Here is a 22780-nt window from a genome sequence, read left to right on the forward strand (position 1 = left end):
TGCCCTGCACAGTCTTCAAAGTGGTCATATCAATGCTTTGCAAGGCCCAATCTTCCTTTCAAGGCTGTGCATGGAAATGGCCTGTGTTTTACAACACAGTAAAAGCTAGAAGAGATTAAGGGAGAAGAGACAGAGACACTTTCTCATTAGATGATTGTCACTCTTTCTTTCCTGCCACACTCCCGCATGGTTTCTTTCAGGTGGTTGCCCTTAAAATCAGTGTTTTTTGGGGGCCCCCGGGTGGTTCAGTCGGTTAAGCATTCAACTTCGGCTTAGGACATGATCTCACAGTTTGCGAGTTTGAGCCCCACATCGGGCTCTGTGCTGACAGCTCGGAACCTGGAGCCTGCTTCAGATTCTGTGTCTCCCTCTCTCTCTGCCCCTCCCACGCTCACACTCTGTCTCTCTCTCCAAAGATAAATAAACATTAAAAATTTTTTTAAAAGATCAGTGTTGTTTTTCTCCCTTTTGTGAATCAACTGCCCCGACCCCAACCCTTGGCTCTAAACTAAGGCTACCATAGAAAATTTCCCGTCCTAAGACGCTGGGAAGCTATTTTCCTCTCTTCCAAGTCCAGCAGCATCCCTACCTCTTGGGATACGGGGTACCTACCTCTGCACACCTGGCAGCAGGAATCCGGAACAGAGACTGGGAACGCACAGGTTAACTTGGGGCAAGTCTTGAGACCACAATACACGTTTCCCTCCTGCCAAGGAAAAACAGAACTTAAGGTCAGAAGGATCTGGGAATAAGTGTAAAGGCTTCTTAGCTTGGGACCTGGGAAGAGTAGGGACTCAAAATGGGCTACTCCTTCCCAGTGCCCTCGCATAGTTAGTTCTAGGTACTTCCGAAATTTAATTATGCCTTATTTTTTTTTTCCTGCTTACTATTTCTCCAGGCCAGAGACTAAGTCATGGAAGAGTTGGTAATTCTCGCTGGGGATCCCCTGAGGTGGTACAGGGTAGTCAGTGAGAGAGCTGCCGTAGCCCCGCCAAAGCCCTAAATATGGTCTTGCCCTTCTCTTCTCTTTGCATTGTATCCCTTGGTCCCCATCGTGCCCCAGCTGGACACTGGGACTTCAGGGAATGCAGATTTGCATGACAGCCCCCCTTCTTTATAAATCTCCAAGCCAGGGAGACAAGTTGTCTCGGGGGCGGGGGGCGGAATGCAAAACTACACGGGCTGATCGGAATGGACAGCTCAATTCAGCACAAGGCAAGCGAGAGAACCAAACTTACTTGCTGTTAGGTCTGTCTTTACGTAGATTCCACCTCCCTAAAGTTCTAGGTTCCAAACATCCTTCCTTACACCTTGTTCTTAATTCTTAGAAGCAATAATTCTGGGGCAAGAAGGCTCCCTAAAAAGTCATTAGGAAGGCAAGGCCACAACCAAATTCTCCCAAACTACTGAGATACCATATTTTTACTACAAGTCCCTAGGGGAAGAGATTCTCAAACGTCCCTTGGCAATCCAGTGTTTAAGGCCGTTACTGGCAATAAAAAGTTTCTACATCTAACTTCATTTCCTCTCACTTCAGGTTAAACGGCCATTTTATTCCATTTTCTGGTTCTACCTATTACATTCTTTGGATTGCACAATTACGTGAAGATATAATCGATTTACTTTACTCCTAGGGTATATACAGTTCTGACAAGTAATGTCACAGGAATAATCATGTTTTGCTGAGAGAGTTCTCAATGCACGGCACCAGGGACAAACTGGTTAGGAGAATACATCAGAGATGGGATCCAAGAGATACCCCCCTTTTCTTGTGAATTGGGGCACCAGGGTGGCTTAGTCGGTGGCATCCGACTTCGGCTCAGGTCATGATCTCACGGTTCGTGAGTTCGAGCCCCGCATAGGGCTCTGTGCTGACAGCTCAGAGCCGGGAGACTGTTTTGGATTCTGTGTCTCCCTCTCTTTTCTTTCTCTGGCCCTTCCCCACTCGCTCGTGCATGTGCACACACGCGCTCCTTCTCTCTCTCTCTCTCTCTCTCTCTCTCTCTCAAAAGTAAATAAACATAAAAAAATCGTTGAGTCCTTCTAATGAAGGCTTTGCTGCTGTGACTATTAAGAAAAGGAGGACAAATGAAGACCGTCAGCTGATCTTTGTCTATTTAAACAGTCCTAAAGCTTCAAGACCAGCATATAACTGGGTCTGACTTTAACATAGGTCAGGGTTGTTCAGGGTTGATGCAGATCAGGGAGTAGATCAACAGGGAGGCTTAGGATTCAAATGCAATTCATCTTCCATTCAAACACCTCACGGTGTAGGCTCAAAGTAAAGGTGTAAGCACAGAGAAAGCTCTGGTGTTGGGGTAGGGGCCAGCAGGGACATTAAAATGCTGGGTCTTACCGAACAGCTGCACTGGGTGCATTGATTGGGTTGCCGGTTCTGAAAGAGCCCTTCAGCCATGAACAGCTCACCATGTTGGTAAGTGGTCCCGTTGTACTCACATGACTTGCTGGTCACCTTATTGTTCGCTGGAGGTAAGGAGTCTTCTGGGACAGGGTGGAAGAAAAACCACACCGAGTATTAGCATCATTGCAAAGAATGTCATAAATCCCAACAGCAGACAGGGCTGTACCATATAGAGGGAGTTAAAAGATAGCCCCGGGGTGCCTGGGTGGCTCAGTCGGTTAAGCGTCCAACTTCGGCTCAGGTCGTGATTTCACGGCTGGTGGGTTCAAGCCCTGCGTCGGGCTCTGTGCTGACAGCTCAGAGCCTGCAGCCTGCTTCGGATTCTGTGTCTCCCTCTCTCTCTGCCCCTCCCTTGCTCATGCTCTGTCTCTCTCTCTCTCTCTCTCTCTCTCTCTCAAAAATAAACACTAGAAGAATTTTACAGATAGTTTCTAATTCAGTGGCCGATGACCTTAGATAATATTAAAGCGACCAGACAAGAACAGCAACTGATATGATCACCCATCTGTTCTTTTATTTGGTGAGCATTTATTGAGCACCTATGATGTGCCAGGCACTAGAATGGGTACTAGAGAGAAATCAGAGAAGGACAAGGCTCCTGCCTTGAGGGAACTAACAGACCAGATGAATAATGTGTTAACTTGGCTGGAAGGAGGGAGTCCTTTCAGAAGACGAACCATCTATTATAACTACCCTGGTAACCTTACCCCCTCCCATGTTTTATATCACTCGGTATGTGCCTGTATGTTTGTTCTGGCCCCTGGGGTCCTTGCTTGTTTTTTTTTATTGAAGTATAGTTACCACATGAAGTCTCTGCTTATTTTTAATTCCACCACCAAGATCTCCCCCCTCCTCCCACTCTTTTCCACCTGCTGAAGTCCTGTTCGATTTTGAAGTCTCAGGAAAAGTCCCTTTTCTTCTGCAAAGCATTCTCCAATAGCTCCAGCCCACGATCTGGACCTCTCAAAACATGTGATTTCTGAAGCACACAGTCTGGGACTTGAATATTACTGTATCTCATATTCCTGAATTATAGTCATCTAGCCAACAATTTACAAAGTGATTTCACACAGATTATTACACCGGAGCCTCATAACAATCCTATCAATCAAGGAAGGCAGATCTTGAACTTCATTTTTCATTTGAGGGTAACAAACCTCTGAGGTGGACTTTTCTGAAGTCATGAATGTAGTGAGCGATGGCCCCAAATTCCATCTTCTTTCTATCAGCTTATGTACACATATGCATGTTTTGCTTTTTAAGGACTTGGACGCTGCCTTACGTGTCTCTTTCCTTTGTGGGGTCTAGTGCAGGGTTCCCATGTAGCAAAAACTCAATGCACCAATGCACTTGGTGAGTGGACTCTAAATGGCCTCAAAAAGTCTTTTTACTGGGCTTCCTTAGGACGCATGGTGTGTGTGTGCATGCACGCACACACCCACCCCCCCACGCACACACACCAAACAACCCAGATGAAGCTAATCATTGATGTACAAATTAACAATAGATATAAAAAGAGCTGGGAAAGTGCCCTCTGTAGAATAGTGGAAGAAGAGAAGTCAGAGGAGTTGTGTGTTTTGTTAAGGGAAGGCTCAGACAGTGAAAGCGTCCTTTCCTTCCCATCAGTCAAAGGTATACTGAAGGTGCGCCTGGGTGGCTCAGTTGGTTGGGCGTCCAATTCTTGATTTTCGCCTCAGGTCATGATCTCACGGTTCCTGAGTTTGAGCCCCATGTCGGGCTCTGTGCTGACAGTCCAGAGCCTGCTTGGGATTCTCTCTCTCTCTCTCTCTCTCTCTCTCTCTGCCCCTCCCCTGCTCATGCTCTCTCTCTCTCTCAAAATAAGTAAATAAAACTTTTAAAAATAGAAAAAAAAGGTATAATGAAAATGAGTCCATCTTATGGGTCAATTATACCTCAGTACGACTGTTTTAAAAAAAAAAAAAAAACAGAATAGATGAATCACTAAATTCTACCCCTGAACCCAATATTTTCCTATATGTTAACTAACTAGAATTTAAATAAAAACTTGAAACAAAATAAAACAAAACAGAATAAAATTGTCCTCAGGATGTTGGTGAAAATAATAAAGGTGAATGGTAATAATAATAATAATAATAATAATACAGCTAACATTTATTGAACCCTAATTAATATGCCAGGCACAATGGTGAGTGCTTTTCCATGCATTTTCTCCTTGGCTTTTACTTATTTTGCTGATGGGGAAACTAAGGTTTAAGAAATTAAATGACTTGCCCCAGGTCACACAACTTGTGAGTGGCAGCACCAAAATCTGAACTGATGTCTGATTCTAGAATCATCCGTCCTTGCCACTATCAAGGAGGCTATCAATCACATCAACCTTGGAACAAGGAAGGGGCCATTCGATTTAAAAACCAAAATCAATGGAACATGAAGGTTATGGTGTTCCTTTACAATGTTTTGGCCTAGAATACCTAGAAAACTGATATCACACTTACTTTGGCTTCAATGATTTCTATAACTAACTCAATTCTATACTTTGCTATATAAACTGATCTAGCTTCAATTTCTGAGTAACTTACTCCTTGGGTGTGAACTGATTAATGACCCCTTACAAGATGCAAAAGAAGTTCCTTAAAAAGAAGCCTCAGCTCCTAGAAAATGTTTATTTCTTACCAGCAGACCCTAAGTCCTGGCCCCTGCCCACAACAGGACACAACCAGCCAGATTTAGCTGGTAGACAGGAATGAAACTCACTGGAGAAAGGATAGGAGCAGGGCCCACTCACCCCCCTGGGCTCTAATTACACCAAATATCTGTACTTTGTGGCGAAGGAAAACTGGGATGACCTACAAAATAATATCTACCGTGACTCTTACAGGAGTTGACAGATCTTTGGAATACCAAAAGAAGAAAAAGTGGGTTGGAATTATTTTGCCTCAGAAGAATGTGGATTGATCTTTGAATTGGGCCTTCTACCAAGGGATCAACGGGGGGCGGGGGGCAAGTGCAGGGTGAGGTTTTCCAGGGGAAGCATGACCTTGAGAGTCTTTCTTGCAATAGTCTGCATAGCGGCCTGGCATGGAGTCTATTAATCTACTCAACAGGAGATGGGGAGAAAGCAAAAGACAGAAAGACAAAACAGAATCAAAGAAAAAGAAACCAACTATGAGCAAGTTAATGCTAGGTTTACACAATAAATTTATCTTAATAGCTTTCCATTTATTCTTATTTCATTCTTTTAATATCCCTAATGGAGTGGTGGTGGGGGCATTATGAAAGTGAGGCTACTGGTACCCCGAAAGATTTGGCCCATGCCACAGAGCTATCTAATAGGAAGCCCAACTCAGACATACAGCTTTCCTGTCTCGAAGTTTATGTTTTTCTTTACACAGAGTGGGTGTTAAAACTGGCTGGCAGGAAAGAAATTAAATCAGTACATGCAAGAGATATCTGTGCTCTCGTGTTTATTGCAGTGTTATTCACAATAGCCAAGATATGGAAACAGCCTAAGTGTCGGTCAACCGAGGAATGGAAAAAGAAACCATGGTATATATACACAACAGAGTATTATTCAACCTTAAAAAAGAGTTCTTGCCATTTGCAACAATACTGGATAGACCTGGAGGACAGTATGCTAGGTGACATAAGTCAGATACAGAGGTAAAAAAAAAAAAAAAAAAAAAAAAAGGCATGATTTCCCTTTTGGTGAAATCTAAAAAATGTCAAATAATAGAAGCAGAAGGTAGAATGGTGGTTCCCGGGGTCTGCGGTTCAGGGAGAAGGGGAGATGTTGGTCAAAGGGTATAAAGCTGCAGTTATGTAAGATGAATACGGCTGGAGAGCTAATGTACAGCGTGATGACTATAATTAATAATATTGTGTTGGGTCCCGGAAATCGGCTAAGAGAGAAGATTTCAGGTGTTCTCACCACAAAACAAACTCGAACTATGTGAGGAGATGATGTTAATTAGCTGGACCACAGTAATCAATTCAATCTGTTTATGTATAACAAATAAGCATGTTGTACACCTTAAATGTATACAATTTTTGCTAAAGAAAAGCATGTTTTTCACACTGGGAGACAAAGACCACTGAGTCAAAAATCCCAGCTTAGGTATCCACACTCCACAACCTTACACAAGCCACTTTACCCCTCTGGGTTTCAATTTTTCTTTCTTTCTTTTTTTTTTAGGGTTTATTTACTTATTTTGAGAGAAAGAGAGGGGGAAACAGAGACAGAGAGAGCAAAAGAGAAAGAGAACGAGTGGAGAAGGGGCAGAGAAAGAGAGAGAGAATCCCAGGCAGGCTCCGCTATCAGCGTGGAGCCCGATGTGGGGATCGATCTCATGATCATGAGACCATGGCCTGAGCCAAAATCAAGAGTCAGACGCTCAACTGACTGAGCCACCCAGGCACCCCAAGGGGTCTCAATTTTTCTAAGAATAGGACATATGGAAGTGTTGAGTCACTGTATCATACACCTGAAACTAACCTAACACTGTATGTTAACTATACTGGAATTAAAATTTAAAAACATATATTTAAAAAGCCGCCCCCAAAACTTAGTGGATTAAAACTATAAGAACTAATAATAATAATACTTAATTAATTAATTAAACAGGCATGGATTCAAATGCTAGCTGCACAGTAAAGTGGAACAGCAAGGCCCTTACATTTTTCATTTATAATGCAAAGGAAAGAATGCATTCTCAGAAATTAATTAATTAATTAAGTTTGGAGAAGTGATTTGGAAGTGATTTGGAACCTGAAGTTTTATCTAATAAAAATGGGTAGTTGTTTCATTAAAAAAAAAAAAAAAAAATGGGACGTGGGAGTTAAGTTTCCCCTTACATCTTTAAAATTGTTTTTTAATGTGTATTTATTTTTGACTGAGAGAGAGACAGAGAGAGAGGGAGACACAGAATCCAAAGCAGGCTCCAGGCTCCGAGCTGTCAGCACAGAGCCCGATGCGGGGTTCAAACTCATGAACCGTGAGATCATGACCTGAGCCAAAGTTGAATGCTCAACCAACTGAGCCACCCAGGCGCCCCTTGCCTTGGATTTTAGAAGGCCAACACAGCATGCAAGGAACCACAGAAGCAAGGAAGGCCACCTGGTACTCTACCCTCTGCCTTCCTCGATTTTCCAAGGTGGCCGGGCTTCTAGCCAACTATCCTTGGAACACATTCGGTGTTCCTGGCTGAAAAGTGGCAGAAAATGCGTCCAAAGCATAGCTGGCCTCAAAGCCCCTCAGGGGAGTGCTACTCTGAGGAGAGGCGGGGCAAGGACATCGTGGGGTAAGCAGACCAGCACGATGCCATCTGACTATAGTTATGCCAGGAATAGAAACTACTTCTTCCACGCACCCCCCCATCCCATTAGGGATGGTCTTATAAATAGCAGAACTATGACTTCCGGGGGGCTCAAAAAACACTCCCCTATCCTAAATATCTCTTCCTTCCTTTTCTCTCACTGCTACCTCAAATGCCATCATTAGAAGTCCATTACTTTGGGGTAAATGGTTGTCTTTGGGCAATCAGATTTTATAATCCCAATACTTCTGCGAGAGGTTACACATTGGCAGGAACATCTTAGTATGAATAGCCTTGCCACAAGTTTGTTTGGTTTTGTTTTGTTTCTCTTCAGAGAAACTGACACATTTTAACCAAGAAGTCTGTGGTCCTATCCCACTTCCTTTGGTACACCATTCTCTCCCCTCCTGGCACTAGCCTTCTTCCCACCCTCGGGAACCCAAAGTCCTCATGCCAGCTGTTGACTTCTCCACTCTCCCTACCCTCAAATTTCTATTTTCTTAGTGGGCCACTTCTTGGCTCTTCAGAAAGGTCACTTGTACGTCAGGAGACAAATCAGGTCCCAGTGTTTATGAGAGATGCAAACCCCTCCAGAGCTCCCAGTTGCCAATCTCCTGGTCTCCAAGACTCTCCCTTCTTTTGCCATTGCTGCCATTACTCAGGTTCCTACTTTACTCTTGATGGCTCAGCCTGGTGCTAATGTGTCCAGTCTCGTTCTCTGTCATCCGACTGGTCGGCTCCCAGCACATATGCAGACCGTGCCAGAGGTGGTGGTGGAGGGGGAATTGAGAGATGAAGGTACAAGCCTTGAAGGAAGAGGTTACCTTCCCTTTAATTATGATCACACACACACACATCCTGAAAAAACCCAAAGAACATAGAGGGATTCCCTTCTTTCCATGGATAACTGGACATTTAATTAAACGACGTTTGCTTTGTGTTTATGTGTACGGTAGGTAAATAGGGCATGTCCCTAACTTCAAGAAGAATCCTGCTGTCCTCAGAGGGGATGGCACAAAAAGATGTTAAATGAGAACATATTTAAATAAGTCATAAAGGTGAAGGCTAGAAGAGAGGTCAGATTATCTATCACAAATTGGCAAACTATGCCAAGTGGGAAAGAATACCACCTGCATCACTAACGATTTCAGTCAGACACTAGAAAGCTGTATTTCTCATTCCAAAATTAAGTTTCAAGAGTTTCTGTTGGAAAGAAATTCTACTTGAAGGCCAGAGGCTAGACTAGGTGACTATTCTGGGTGTCTTCCAACCAGAGAAAGACAATCCTACAAAACTGGTCACGGAAGCCCAGCTGTCCTCCCACTAGTGGGACAGACCCTAGTCAGGACTCTGTGTTCCCAATCCGACCACAATAAGATGGTTCTTTGCCACTGAAACTATCCGGCACCTCTGGGGCAAGTGTGAGCTATTGCGGTGCTTTCTAAAACACACTGTTTTAGAGCGTGTAAATTTGGGCTGGCTCTTAGGCCTTGGCCCAGATGGAAAGAAAGCAGACAGCTAAGGATGCTCGTGGGAAACCACTTATGCTCCACCAAGGAGTGCTGCTGTAGTGAGAGAGGGACAGCGGGGTGCTGTGTCTTGTTTCTTTGGGATGCTCAGTAAAAGTGAAGGTACTGCTTCAAGTGGGTCTAGCGGCCACAGCAGCGATGCCTACCATTCGGATCTCTTCCTTTCCATGCTCCAACCGCTCCCGCTTCTTCTTTCCCTGGGCCTCTCCAAGAGATGACTTAAATGCACTGGCTTTCCTGGGACAGAGACCTAAGACTTCCAGATCTTCTCCAAACGCTCCTCTTCCATAAAGACTTAGCTCTTCTCTGGCCCACCACATTGAGGTCCTTATATAGGGAGGCATAGGACTTATCTCATTAATTTATGCTAAGGTGTCAATGGAAGGAAATGTTTGAAAACAGGTTATTTTTCTAGATAATTAAATTGTTACCATGGCCCTTTGATGTTTGAAGCTATTGGCTTTGCAGAATGTTGGGCTTATGTGGTGGAGATTACTGAAAACACAGCCTCCACAATATGTCCTATTGGGAGGAGAGGGCTGACTTTAGGGTTTTCCATTTGGGTTCAAATTCCAGGCTCACTATTAATTAGTTACCACCTATTAGCTGAGCAAGTCACTTCGTATTACTGAGCCTCCGTTCCACCATCTACAAAATGGGAGCTCGTAACAGTACCTACTTCATAGGTTGTTGTGAGGAACCAACAAGATAAGATGCATAATGAGCTTGGCATAATACTGGGTGCATATTAATGCTTAATAAATGTTGTTACTGTAATATTACTATCAGCTATAAATGACAGGATTTCTGGGGCGCCTGGGTGGCTTGGTCGGTTAAGCGTCCGACTTCGGCTCAGGTCATGATCTCCCGGCCTGTGAGTTCGAGCCCCGCATCGGGCTCTGTGCTGACCGCTCAGAGCCTGCAGCCTGTTTCAGATTCTGTGTCTCCCTCTCTCTCTGCCCCTCCCCTGTTCATGCTCTGTCTCTCTCTGTCTCAAAAATAAATAAACGTTGAAAAAAAAATTAAAAAAAAAAAGAAAAGAAAAAAAAAATGACAGGATTTCTGGAAGGTAGAAAGTAGGTTGGTAAGGCAAGAGATGTAGGGCTGCCTAATCTTTACAGTGCCTGAGTTAGACTGAATGTTTGTGTCCTCCTTGCCCCCCAAATTCATGTATTAAAAACCTAATCTCCCAACGTAATGGTATTAGGAGGTGGGACCTTTGCAAAAGACATGAACAGACACTTTTCCAAGGAAGACGTCCAGACGGCCAACAGACATGTGAAAAGACCCTCAACATCACTCATCATCGGGGAAATACAAATCAAAACTACAATGAGAGATCACATGACACCAGTCAGAATGGCTAAAATTAGCAACGCAGGAAACAACAGGTCTTGGTGAAGATGTGGTGAAAGAGGAACCCTCTTGCACTGTTGGTGGGAATGCAAACTGGTGCAGCCGCTCTGGAGAACAGTATGGAGGTTCCTCAAAAAGTTAAAAATAGAACTACTCTGTGATCCAGCAATTATACTACTAGGTATTTACCCAAAAGATACAAAAATACTAATTCAAAGGGATATGTGCAGTCTGATGTTTACTGCAGCATGATCAACAGCACTATCGGCAATACCCAAACTATGGAAAAAGCCTAAATGTCCATCAACTGATGAATGGATAAAGAAGATGTGGTTTATATATACAATGGAATACTACTTGGCAATGAGAAAGAATGAAATCATGCCCTTTGCAATAATGTGGATAGAGCTAGAGAGTATTATGCTAAGCAAAATAAGTCAGTCAGGGAAAGAAAAAGACCATATGATCTGACTCATATGTGGAATTGAAGAAAAAAAATGAGCATTGGGAAAAAAAGAGTGAGAGAGACAAACCAAGAAACAGAGTCTTAATAACAGAGAACAATCTGATGGTTACCAGATGGGAGGTCGGTAAGGGGATGGGTTAAATAGGTGATGGGGATTAAGGAGTGCACTTGTGATGAGCACCGGGTTTTGTACGGAAGTGCTGAATCACTAAATTATACACCTGAAACTAGTATCACACTGTATGTTAACTGGAATTTAAATAAAAACTTGAAAAAGAAAAAAAGGAGGTGGGCCTTTGGGATGTGATTAGGTCAAGATGGCAAAGCCCTCAGGAATGGGATTAGTGCCTTTATCAGAAGACACAGGAAGGAGATGATCTTTGTTCTCAGCACGTGAGGAAGCAGCCTGAAGGTGGGTCTATAAGCCAAGAAGTGGGGTCTCTCCAGACACCAGATCTGTTGGCGCGCTGATTTTGGACTTCTCAGCCATCACAACTGTGAGAAACAAATGTTTGTTCTAGCAAACATGGCATTTTTGTTCTAGCAGCCCACGCTAAGACAACTGTTTTCCACTGCCCTGTAGAACTTCTCAATAATTGCCAGCTTCTGGGGCTCCTGGGTGGTTCAGTCGGTGAAGTGTCCAACTCTTGCTTTCTGCTCAGGTCATGATCTCGCGGTTTAGTGAGTTCAAGCCCCGAATCGGGCTCTGCACTGACCGTGAGGAACCAGCCTGGGATTCTCCCTCTCTCTGCCCCTCTCCCCACTCGCTGTCTCTCTAATAGATAGATAGATAGATAGATAGATAGATAGATAGATAGATAGATGATAGATAGATGATAGATAGATAGATAGATAGCCGGATTCTGAGTGGTGACTAGAAAGTCACCTCTGAGCCATCACATTCACTACGAATCCTTTTATGCCTCTGCTCTCGGCGGAGTGGTAGAGCAGACTGTTCCTGCCACATCGATACTTCCAAAGGTGGCCAGTCCACTCTGTCCCTCAGCTCGCTTCCTCTTTGCTCTGCCAGAGTGCCTGACATGGCCCAGGTTTAAGCATTAGCTAGAAAAGGGCTTTGCTGTTTTCAGAGGTTCAATGAGTTTGTAGTAATGAGTACCAAACACTGGAAAAGTCCCGCTATGAAGAGCAAGGCCTTGGGGCAGGGGACAAAAATCCACAGCATGCTGTCACTTCGCACCCACCCGGGAGGCTGTAATAAAAAAGACAAGAACACCAAGTGTTGGCAAGGATGTGGAGAAACCGGAGCCCCCTTCCACTGCTGGTGGGGGTGTAAAAATGTAAAATGGTATAGCTGCTTTGGCAAGGAGTTTGGCAGTTTCTGAAAGTTAAATATAGAGTTACCACATGAACCAGTAATTCCACTGCTGGGCGTGTATCCAAGAGGAGTCAAAGCAGGGACTCAAACAGATACGGTATGTGGATGCTCACGGCTGCATCATTCCGAGGAGCCAGAAGCCCAAAGGTGAAAACAACCCAAGTGTCCATCAGTGGATAAATGGATGAACAATAAGCGGTATATCCATACAGTGCAATGTTATTCAGTTCGACTAGATGACCCTTGAAAACATTCGACTAAGCAATAAAGCCAGACACAAAAGGTCACAGGACATAGGATTCCATTTGGATGAAATGTCCAGAATAAGCAAATCCACAGAGGCAGAAAGGACATCAGTGGGTGTCAGGAGCTGTGGAGAGGGAAGAATGGGGGATTGACTGCCAGGGGGTATGAGCCTTCGTTTTGGGGTGATGACGATATTCTGGAAGTGGACAGTGGTGACGGTGGTGGTATGTTGTAACTGCCCTGAATTCACAGTGAATTGTATCTCAATAAAGCTGTTACAACGAAATCACTAAACGCCCTTACAACGCGGACACAGGGGCTGGGTACCCGAGTGGGACAGGCTTAAGCAAAATGAAGGTGCTGTGTAAGGGGACAGGGAGGCAGACAAAGAAGGGAAAGGTAAATGAAACAGGAAAGCAGAACCCACAAAGGGGTCTGGGGGCTGGGATGGGGAGGTCAATGGGAAGTCGTAATTTGGTCTGGTGCTCCGTGGCCATGCCGCAGGGCACCCACCTTGGGAGGCGGGATAGGCCTGCCAGGCAGCTGAGCCAAAGGAAGGGGCTGATGCGGGGCTGGATTTTCCCGCTTGGAATCTTCAAGAAGACCATGTTTGGGCCCACACCAAGACTAGTGGCCTCGCTACTCGCACCCCCAGCCCAACCCCCCAGTGGGGTCCCAGGGCAGGAAATTCTTGCGGCAGACTCAGGAGATCACTCTGCAGCTCAAGAGAGAGAGACACAACACTGTCCTGAGCAAGAAGGTGCCGAGTGAGAGGAAACAGTCATCTGCCGGTCCAGCTGGACAGGCGACTGGAAGAAAGCGCTTTCTGAAAGCTCACACCCCGGTGTAATCCTGCTTCTTCCCTCCTCACCCGGAACCCATCTGTGGGCTGTTTTTCATCCCGCTTCCCTTAATGTTTCAACTGTTGGCAGTCAGTAGCTGACCCTGCCGGGATGTGCCCTCTTGTCAGACAGATGCCGGGAATGACGGCTAGAGGAGAGGGTTTACGCCGGAGGGAAGACCCGTGTCTCTAGGAAGCAAGTGGTGCTGGTCTGCATCTCTAGGCCTACGGCTTCTGATGAACTCTCCGCATTTGTGAGTATGTGTATTTGCTGGGGACAATCATTTCATCGGCTTCTACTTCACGGTGATATAAGGGGAGCAAACGAGATTCCATATGTTTTGAAAAGGCTCGGGGAGGAAAGAAGCTAGAGCCAACACAACCCATTGATGATGACTGTCTCCAGTTTTACCAGGTACATAAGCACCTGAAGGCACGGAGATCTGTCACTGAGTCGGCTCCAGTGGTCCAGTGTCCAGAACTTACTCCATCTCATGATGGTTCTGCCGACTCAGAAAAGGCCCCTCAGTTTGTGATTTGCTGCCTTTCAGGCGGCAATCCTGGCCCTGCAGTGTCAAGTCTCCTGCCTGTGGGCGAGCACCCAAGGGTTGAGGCTATAGGTATGGAGCAGTCTCATGGCATGGTCCAGCCAGGGTAACGAAGCACATCTCAAAGATGCATCCCCTTGGCTAAAGAACACTTTACTTCAGGGGCACCTGGGCGGCTCAGTCAGTTAAGCGTCCGACTTCGGCTCAGGTCATGATCTCGCGGTTCGTGGGTTCGAGTCCCTCGTGGGGCTCTGTGCTGACAGCTCGGAGCCTGGAGGCTGCTTCGGATTCTGTGTCTCCCTCTTTCTCTCTGCCCACCCCAAACATTAAAAAAAAAATTAAGAATGCTGTACTTCAGACCAACCAGTCGTTATCCCCCTCCCCGCACTGTGCTCCTTGGCAACTCTGCCCTGGCTCACCCTAGACCCAACCACCATCAGAGACCAACCTTTGCTTGCTCATCTTGTAGCCAACCCTCACCATCCACCCAGCATGCTCTGATTTCTTGTGGCTGCTCTAATGGCCCGCTTGTCTGTACCCTACAGTCTAGCATCAGATAACAAGCATACTATTTGCTAAATGATCGACGTTGCAATAGCAACACATGCTCAAATGCTGCGAGTCTATTATTAATTCCGTTCACATAGAGCAAGGCTGTTCTCATAGAGCAAGAAGTATGAGTGAGAAGGGGGTCCATGGGTTCTCTCAAAGTGTTCCACAACCGAAAAGAGATGCCTCTGCTAGTTGAACACAAAGCCAGGAGCCTGTGGGATTCACTTCAGCGGCACTGGAACCCTGCTGGCAGTTCAGTCCAGTTCTCAGGCTCTAGGGTCACGCATGCTCGGTTTCTGCTTTCTGGAGGCTAAGAGCAGTTACCGGTGACAGCTTCCCATAATCCAGTCTTTGCAGGGAACCCCTCCATGTCCTGTCCTGTCAAAATGTCTTCCTCCACTTTACTGAGCAGCTTTATCATCAGCTCCATTATTCAGCTCATGGACCATTCCAATCTCATTCGGGCCTCGTTTGCATCTGTCCAGAGAGGAAGCCATTTCCAGCTTCCTGTTGGAGATCTACATGGGAAACCCTAGAAGGCTTAGGTAATGAGAGTGGAATGGACACCATCACTTAGTGCCAAAGCAGCGACTCAAACCTAATTTTACTGAGAGCCACAAAACTTGAGGGCTAGGGAAGCCCACTAAAATCTAGTCCAACGACTGGGAAAGAAGAAAACCAAATCCTTCTGTTTTCAGGGGCCAACTTCCAAATCCCAAGTCCTCACTGGAACTCGGGTTATGTAGCCGAACATAAAGAGCATTTTCTTGTCTTATTCCTATGCTACTATCCAATAGGTTTTAAAATTGGTTTAATTACCCAATGGTGGGATAAATGGACTTGTAGTTGAAATGGGAATGTTAAATCAACTATTCTGCATGACAGCGGATTGTTAATGGCAGGTTGTGTAGTAACATGTGTCACTCACTGCCTTCCTCTTCTCCCTAAATAAATTAAGAATGAGTTCTACTATTACTTGGTTAGTTCTAATCCTTTGGGAGCTAGACTTTTTTTTTTTGAAGGTCAATGACCCTTTGAAATGGACAAATTAGTCACTACCCTCAAGCAGCATTTACAGAAACAATGTGAGGCATCTGGCCGAGACAGTGGGGAGTGCAGTCAAGCATTCCTTTGTACTGCCTACCCCAGCATTTCCCAAGTCTGCTCTGCGGAGCACTACTACTCGGCAAGATGCTCTGTGCAAACAAAAGTTCCGTGCTTCAAATAAAGTTGGGAAAAGATCCATATTCTATGCTCACAATATCCCTCTCAGTGTGTTAAAGGATATCAGAAGTCCCGCAGTAAAGAAAGAAACCTGTTTTTCACTACGACCTCACATCTTCTCACACTGATTTTCCTGAACTGCTGCACTTTTGTTTTCATCTATGTGATAACTATGACCACCCGAGGAAGACTCATAACTCGGTATTTTGAGGATCTAGACATTTGCCATCTCGCGGACAGCTGGACACTACTGAATTCAGGACCCTGCTCCCCAACCCTCAGTCACTCAGCCCTCCTCTAAGACCTAACGTATTTCTCCTGGGTAGCTATACAGCACCTCTTGCATCTTTTTCCTCTCCTCTCCTCTCCTCTCCTCTCCTCTCCTCTCCTCTCCTCTCCTCTCTTTTCTTTTTTCTTTCATTAGCGAGCCCTGTAAAACAAGAGAAAACGCCCCCTATGAAATACTGGATAGTGTTATTAACTTGAACCATACAGTTTGGCACTTGCAACAACAACCCAGTGACACCAGGCATGGGGGGAGGTGGGCAGTGAAAGAAATCAAGCCCAGGAAGTTTGGATTTTTCCTGTAGAGGAGGAGAAGCCAGTGAAGTGATTTCGGCCGTAAAGTTATTTGGTGAGGTGAGTATTTCTGAAAGACTGGCTTAGGACAACTGGAGGAAACCACGGGGTTGGAGGCAGGACCTGTCGGGAGGCTGGAGAAAGAACCTAACGGAAGAAAAGAGGCATTCGGTACTTGAGGATTAATTGAGAAAACGTATCCCCCAACACGCATTTTGTTGTGTTTGGAAAAGTGTTAGTGGCAGGCTTCAGAGAGTGGTCCCCAGAGGCCATTGGCAGAGGCAGAGGGAAGGCGGTGGCAAACGGAGAAGGTTCCAGGCTGCTTGGAGCAGTCAGAGTGCTGTTAGGAAAAGTCAGTCCACTTCTTCCTGGAGACTAAATGAGGCGGCTCGTCTGCCTTGTCATGGAACTACCAGAGGAAAAGAGGAAGTATGGCGTTTCCCTCCAAGAAGAACCTTCAAGTATGGAAGCCGAAGTCCCTGCTGGGCACAGGGTAGCACACGTAAGAGTATACAATACAGAGACTGAAAAGCAAGTATTTAGGGAATCTGGATGCAAAAAAACTACACCACAGATCGCCCTGGGATGGCGAGTAGTCCTCAGGAAATGAAGGCGTGAACAACAGTCACAGGGTGGCCCCCCTCCTCATTTCCGAGTGATGTGATCACAAGCAACCGTGACTGTAGGGGTCGGAGATTAGGCAAGGAGATAAGGTTTGCTGCCATCTTTGGATTTAGCAGGACTGGAGCTGCAAATATGAGGTTCAATCATTGCTTTGGGCCCATCATTATCAAAAGAAGAGGGTGCCTTAATTCTCATGACGACCAGGGTTTCTGATGGGAGCAGTTTCAAGGTTCACACCTTGGCCCACTCCAAACTGGGAACCTTTGAGGATAATGACAGATGTCACTGATGGGAGTGTGGCATATGCAGACATTTCGGAGACAGAAACGAATCTGAGAGTCATAGTTCTGATAATTACAGTGATAGCATCAATATCATTAGCAGCTGCTATTTACTGACTTGTGCCTACACTGAGCAGGCTCTGCGTTCGGCACCATATACGCGTGTCCATCAGCCCTGTTCTCCCAGATGCCACCCCATGAGGTAGGTCTTGCTGTTATCTCCCTTACAGATGAGGAAACTGAGGTCAGAAAGCAGTTAGACTGGGGGCGCCTGGGTGGCTCAGTCGGTTAAGCATCCCACTTCAGCTCAGGCCATGATCTCACTGTTCATGAGTTTGAGGCCCGCGTCGGGCTCTGTGCTGACAGCTCGGGACCTGGAGTCTGCTTCGGATTCTGTGTCTCCCTCTCTCTCTGCTCCTCCCCTGCTTGCTCTCTGTGTCTCTCTCTCAGGAAATGAATAAACATTAAAAAAATTTTTTTTAAAGAAAAGAAAAGAAAGTGGTTAGACTGGAGCCAGAACCATGGTGTCTGGCCCCGGAAGCGGAGGAACGTAGTGTAGCTACACAGCCACCCACACAAAATCCTCTGCGACACTCCAACTGCTCTTCGGAAGTTCTTCTCCCTGGGAAGAACCCCCTGCCTCACTTGCGTGCTCGCTCTTTCGCTGGCACAAAGAACATCTAAAAAAAATTTACAAGGACCAAAAGGAAGTACGTGACTACCTCCCCTCATGATAACCTCACATGGTTATTAGGGAGAGTGTGCGGGAGCGGGTGGGGGACGCTCTAACCTTGGGCTGTGCTTTCTTGACAGTGGCAGCAAGAGGGGATGGTCACAAACTACAGATTACCTTCGTCGTTACTGGGCCGGTGAAATGATCTCGGAATGGAACGATTCCCTCTACAGAACCTGAAAATGGCATCAGGAGCCGGCAAAGCATCCCGGAAACCACCTGCTCTCTATTCAAAGCGTGGTATGGGGACCGGCAGCATCAGTGTTCCCTGGGAAGTGGTCAGAAATGCAGGATCTCAGACCCCCACCCTGACCTACCGAATCAGCCAGCGTCTGTGCCCCAAGAGGATTCCCAAGGATTCACATGCATTTAGTACAGTTCTGAGAGGCATTGCTTTAGGGCTTACGGTTCTAAAGCTCACTGAAGGTTTTCCAAACCTTCAATAATACCCTAGAAAAGGAGTCAGCTTCTCAAAGGGACTGAGAAGGCTTTTTTAATTTTTTCTTTTCTTAACTTTTAGAGAGAGAGAGAGCGTGGGAGAGTGGCAGAGGGACAGAGACAGAGACAGAGAGAGAGAGAATGAATCCCAAGGAGACTCCACGCTGTGCAATGAGGGACTCGATCCCATCACCCTGGGATCATGATCTGAGCCGAAATCAAGAGTCAGATGCTCAACTGACTGAGCCACCTGGGCTCCTGGAGAAAGCTTTTTTTTTTTTAATGTTTATTGATTTTTGAGAGATACAGACAGAGCACAAATGGGGAGGGGCAGAGAGAGGAAGACACCAAATCTGAAGCAGGCTCCAGGCTCTGAGCTGTCAGCACAGAGCCCAACACGGGGCTTGAACCCGCAAACCACAAGATCATGACCTGAGCCAATATTGGACGCTTAACCGTCCAATTTGAGCTACCCAGGCAGAGAATGCTTTTTTATTCCTAGTTCTGGACATATACATGTGACGTTTGTTCCACACTGCCTCAACCTCTGCCTCCTGGGAGCAGTAGGTAAGCAATTCTAGAACTGCACTCCCTGCCACTCACAACCTTTGTCTCAAACTGCTGTCTCTATGAGAAATGGCAAAATGCCTTTAACGCAAGACCAGGATCCCGGGGAAGTGAGGCTATCTGTGCAAATTCCAAATACTTTAAGACTACAGCAATAATTCTCAGCTGAAGGCAATGCTACCCCCAGAGGACATTGGACAACGTCTGGAGACATTTTCTGTTGTCACAAGTAGGGGAAGATGCTACTGGCATCTAGCAGGTAGGGGTGAGGGATGCCTCTACCATCCTCCAGTACACAGGACGGTGACAACAAAAAACTACCTGGCCCCAAAGCAGGTGAGAAACCCTGGACCAGAGGAAATAATAAAAACAAATGACCTGACACGTAAATACTCGGTACAAAACTAGGGAGAAAGGGAACTTTGTTGAAAGGGCTTTCTCCGTTCTGACCAACAGCTATGGGTTGAACACAACAGCTCTGGCTGCCCTTGAAGGAGTGATGTACTCCTTTTTGGCTTAGAGAGTTGGGCTCTTCTTCTTCAACCCAAGGTTCATCTCCAAAACTACACCATGTAAAAGCAACTGCTCAGAAGCCACTGATACAGCCCAAAAGCCTTTTTTGCAAATGTTAACGTTCCAACTCAGCATTAAATAAAACAAGAAAAAAATACCTTCGCCTTTTCCTTTCTACAAGAGAAGGCATACACCATGACATAGTTTAAAACAGAGGGGCGCCTGGGTGGCTCAGTGGGTTAAGCGTCCGACTTTTGATCTCAGCTTGGGTCTTGATCTCAGGTGTATGCGTTCAAGCTCCACACTGGGCACTGTGCTGGTAATGAAGTCCACTTAAAAACAAAACAGGGGCGCCTGGGTGACTCAGTCGGGTGAGCATCTGACTCTTCATTTTGGCTCAGTCATGAGCTTTCAATCGTGGGATTGAGCCCTGCATTGGGCTCCTCACAGAGCGCTGAACATGGAGACTGCTTGGGATTCTCTCTCTCTCTCTCTCTCTCTCTCTCTCTCTCTCTGCCCCTACTCGGCTCATGCACATGCACTTGCACTCTCTCTGTCTCAAAATAAGTGAATAAACATTAAAACAAAACAAAACAAAAAGCTAAACTAGAAAAAACATGAACCAAGAAGTAGCTATAAGAACTACCAACCAATAGAGTTAATGTAATTATTGTATGTGAGCATTAGAAGATTCTGAGTTCCCTGGTAGCCAGGGCAAAAAGTTCCCCTTTTAAAGCCTACCTTTTTGTTTCTTATAGTGATTTGTGAACAGTCTAGGATTCGGAATGAGTTGCCCAGGATCACTGATCATCATTTCACTGAATGTCATCTTTTTTCACTTCTCTGCCCCTAGCACACATATTCCAAGCCTCTGTACCAGCAAGAATATAACTGCCCTTACCTATGAGTCTATAGCCTGTGTGAAGCACAATGCAAAATGTGAGATCTGGGGGTGGGGGTGCATTTATGTCTATTTATAATACGAGTTCTCTGAGGGAAAGACTAATCTCTTACTGCACAAAAGCCTACAGTGCTCTGTGAGTGGCAAACATTTCAATGTTGAGAGAATGTTGGTGAAGACTTCAATCAAAGACTTGGCAATTTGACCCCTTCCTAGTAAAAGTCACCCTTGATTAGGACAAGTATATCATAGTGGGGCGCCTGGGTGGCTCCGCCGGTTAAGGGTCCGACTTCGGCTCAGGTCATGATCTCACAGGTTGTGGGTTCGAGCCCTGCTCAAGCTGTGTGCTGTCAGCTGACAGCACAGAGCCTGCTTCAGATCCTCTCTCCCCTTCTGCTTCTGCCCCTCCCCTGCTTGTGCTCTCTCTCTAAAATAAACATTAAAAAAGACAAGTATACAGTAGTACACACAGTGCTGTGTGCCCATCAAACCCGCTTTCCTCCTCTCCATCCCACCCATGTCCCCAACACCCAGATACACTGCATTTCACAGCCTCGTGTGTGGTTAGGTAGGGCTATCAGAATGAGTTCTAGTCTGTGGAATGTGGTGAGAGCTGACATACAGATCTTTGAAGCCTGACCTGCATAACCTAATGCACAATCCTCCTTTCTTTCTTTCCCCTAGACTGGGCGGGGTGGGGAGGCACATGCGCACGATCCTGTGGAGGACTCTCAGGCCACAAAGGATGGCGAGGCCACTACCCCGAAAAGGACCTGGATCCCCGGATGACAACATGGAGCAGAGCCCTCCTTCCCTATAGCCTCCCCCCTCCATTGTGTTTAGCCACTGAACCATTGGGATTGGAGAGCAATTAGCTGATCCCGACTAATTCCTTTGTCTTTACACATATATTCCCTCCTCCAAGATCATGGGCCAAAAGTTTCACTTCAGCCTGTAATATTGCATTGTTATCACTTTCTACCATTCGCTTTTCACCTCCCTCTTCCATCGTGACAACTGCCCTCCAGAGCACTAAGGGCAGGAACTGCCCAAAGTCAATATGCTGAGAACGTCCCCTCTGATTCAAATTCCCATTAAAAGCAAACCAAAGTGAAATCAAAACCAGAGGCATGGGAAGTCAAACTGTTCTCAGGCCCGCTGCCCAGTGGCAATCAATCCTCAGGTCTAATGGCATGTCGGACCTGGCTCAAAGGCCCAACGTGATGTTCATAGCTGGTCAACATAGCATTTTAAGGAATAATTGCTGTCCTAATGCTTTTAGTTCCTAAGATATTCCCTCACATGTTAATGTCAACAGCCAGCAGGACTGAACAAAGTCAGCCAGGGTTGGGCAAAAGAGGCAAATAGGCCAGAGGAACTATGGGCTAGGCAAGAGAGGATATGAAGAACCTGAAAAAAAATGTTTTTAGAAAGCATGGTAGTCATTAGGGCTATTCATCAACATTCTCATTCTTCTCCTTTCAGACACATGATAGCATTGCACTCCCCTGTCCCCTAGAAGTCAAAACATGGCTGTGTGATTTGCTCTGGCCAATGACATTTGAGCAGAAGTAATCTGTGTTACTTCCAGGCAGAAGTCTTTAAGAACCATGGCAAAATTTGCTAAGTTCCCTTCCCATGTCACTGGAACTAAATTCCAGATGGCAACGCTCAGTCAGCCAGTGTCCCTGGATGAGAAACCCATGTGCTACCTTAAGGTGCACGATAAGGAATAAACCTTTGTTTTAAGCCACTGAGATTTGTTGGTTGTGACTGCAGCATAATTTAGCCTATTCTGATTGCCATAGGGCATCCAACACTGGATGAAGAATGGGCTTTCGTATTCAAAATGAGATGAAACATATTCCCACAATTTTTACATCTCTTCCCAAAATGAACTGAGGGGTCCCTTTCCCAAGGGGATGTTCATAAACACTTTACCAGCTGAAAACAGGTCTCACCTACTCATTGGACTTGGCACCTCATGTCTAGAAGAGGCATCATGGGTCAAATCTGACCTGCAGTTTGTTTTTGTAAATAAAGTTTTATTGGAACACAGACATGGCCGTTCATTCACATGTTGCTGACAGCTGCTTTCACACTACGATGGAAGAGTTATCGTAACAGAGGTGGTGCGGCCTGCAAGAGCCTAAGATATTTACTATCTGGACCTTTACAGAAAAAAAAATTCCTGACCCCTGGTCTAGAAGAAGCCAAGTGGAAACAGATCCATGGAGTATCTGGAAAAGAAATCCTGCATGCCGTGCCACTCACAGTTAAGAGAACGCACTCTTGGTAGCTGTGTAGCCAAGAGTATACACCGATCAAGA

General features: G+C 45.8%; 1 protein-coding gene across 4 annotated transcripts in view; it reads right to left on the reverse strand.

Moving 5' to 3' along the window:
- CHRDL1 (chordin like 1) overlaps positions 1–22780 on the reverse strand; it is a 117990-nt gene that overhangs the window by 40014 nt on the left and 55196 nt on the right. For 2 of the 4 annotated variants that reach the window (XM_042974810.1, XM_042974808.1), the window contains exons 5-6: positions 2357–2499; positions 613–706 (exon numbers count right to left, since the gene is read on the reverse strand). In XM_042974810.1, coding sequence (XP_042830744.1) covers positions 613–706; positions 2357–2499 — 237 coding nt within the window. Of the gene's footprint in view, positions 1–612; positions 707–2356; positions 2503–22780 lie in introns of all 4 variants that reach the window. The other 2 variants (XM_042974809.1, XM_042974807.1) reach the window with 1 other exon arrangement.

Source organism: Panthera tigris, chromosome X, assembly GCF_018350195.1.
Source record: "Panthera tigris isolate Pti1 chromosome X, P.tigris_Pti1_mat1.1, whole genome shotgun sequence".
Taxonomy (NCBI): domain Eukaryota; kingdom Metazoa; phylum Chordata; class Mammalia; order Carnivora; family Felidae; genus Panthera; species Panthera tigris.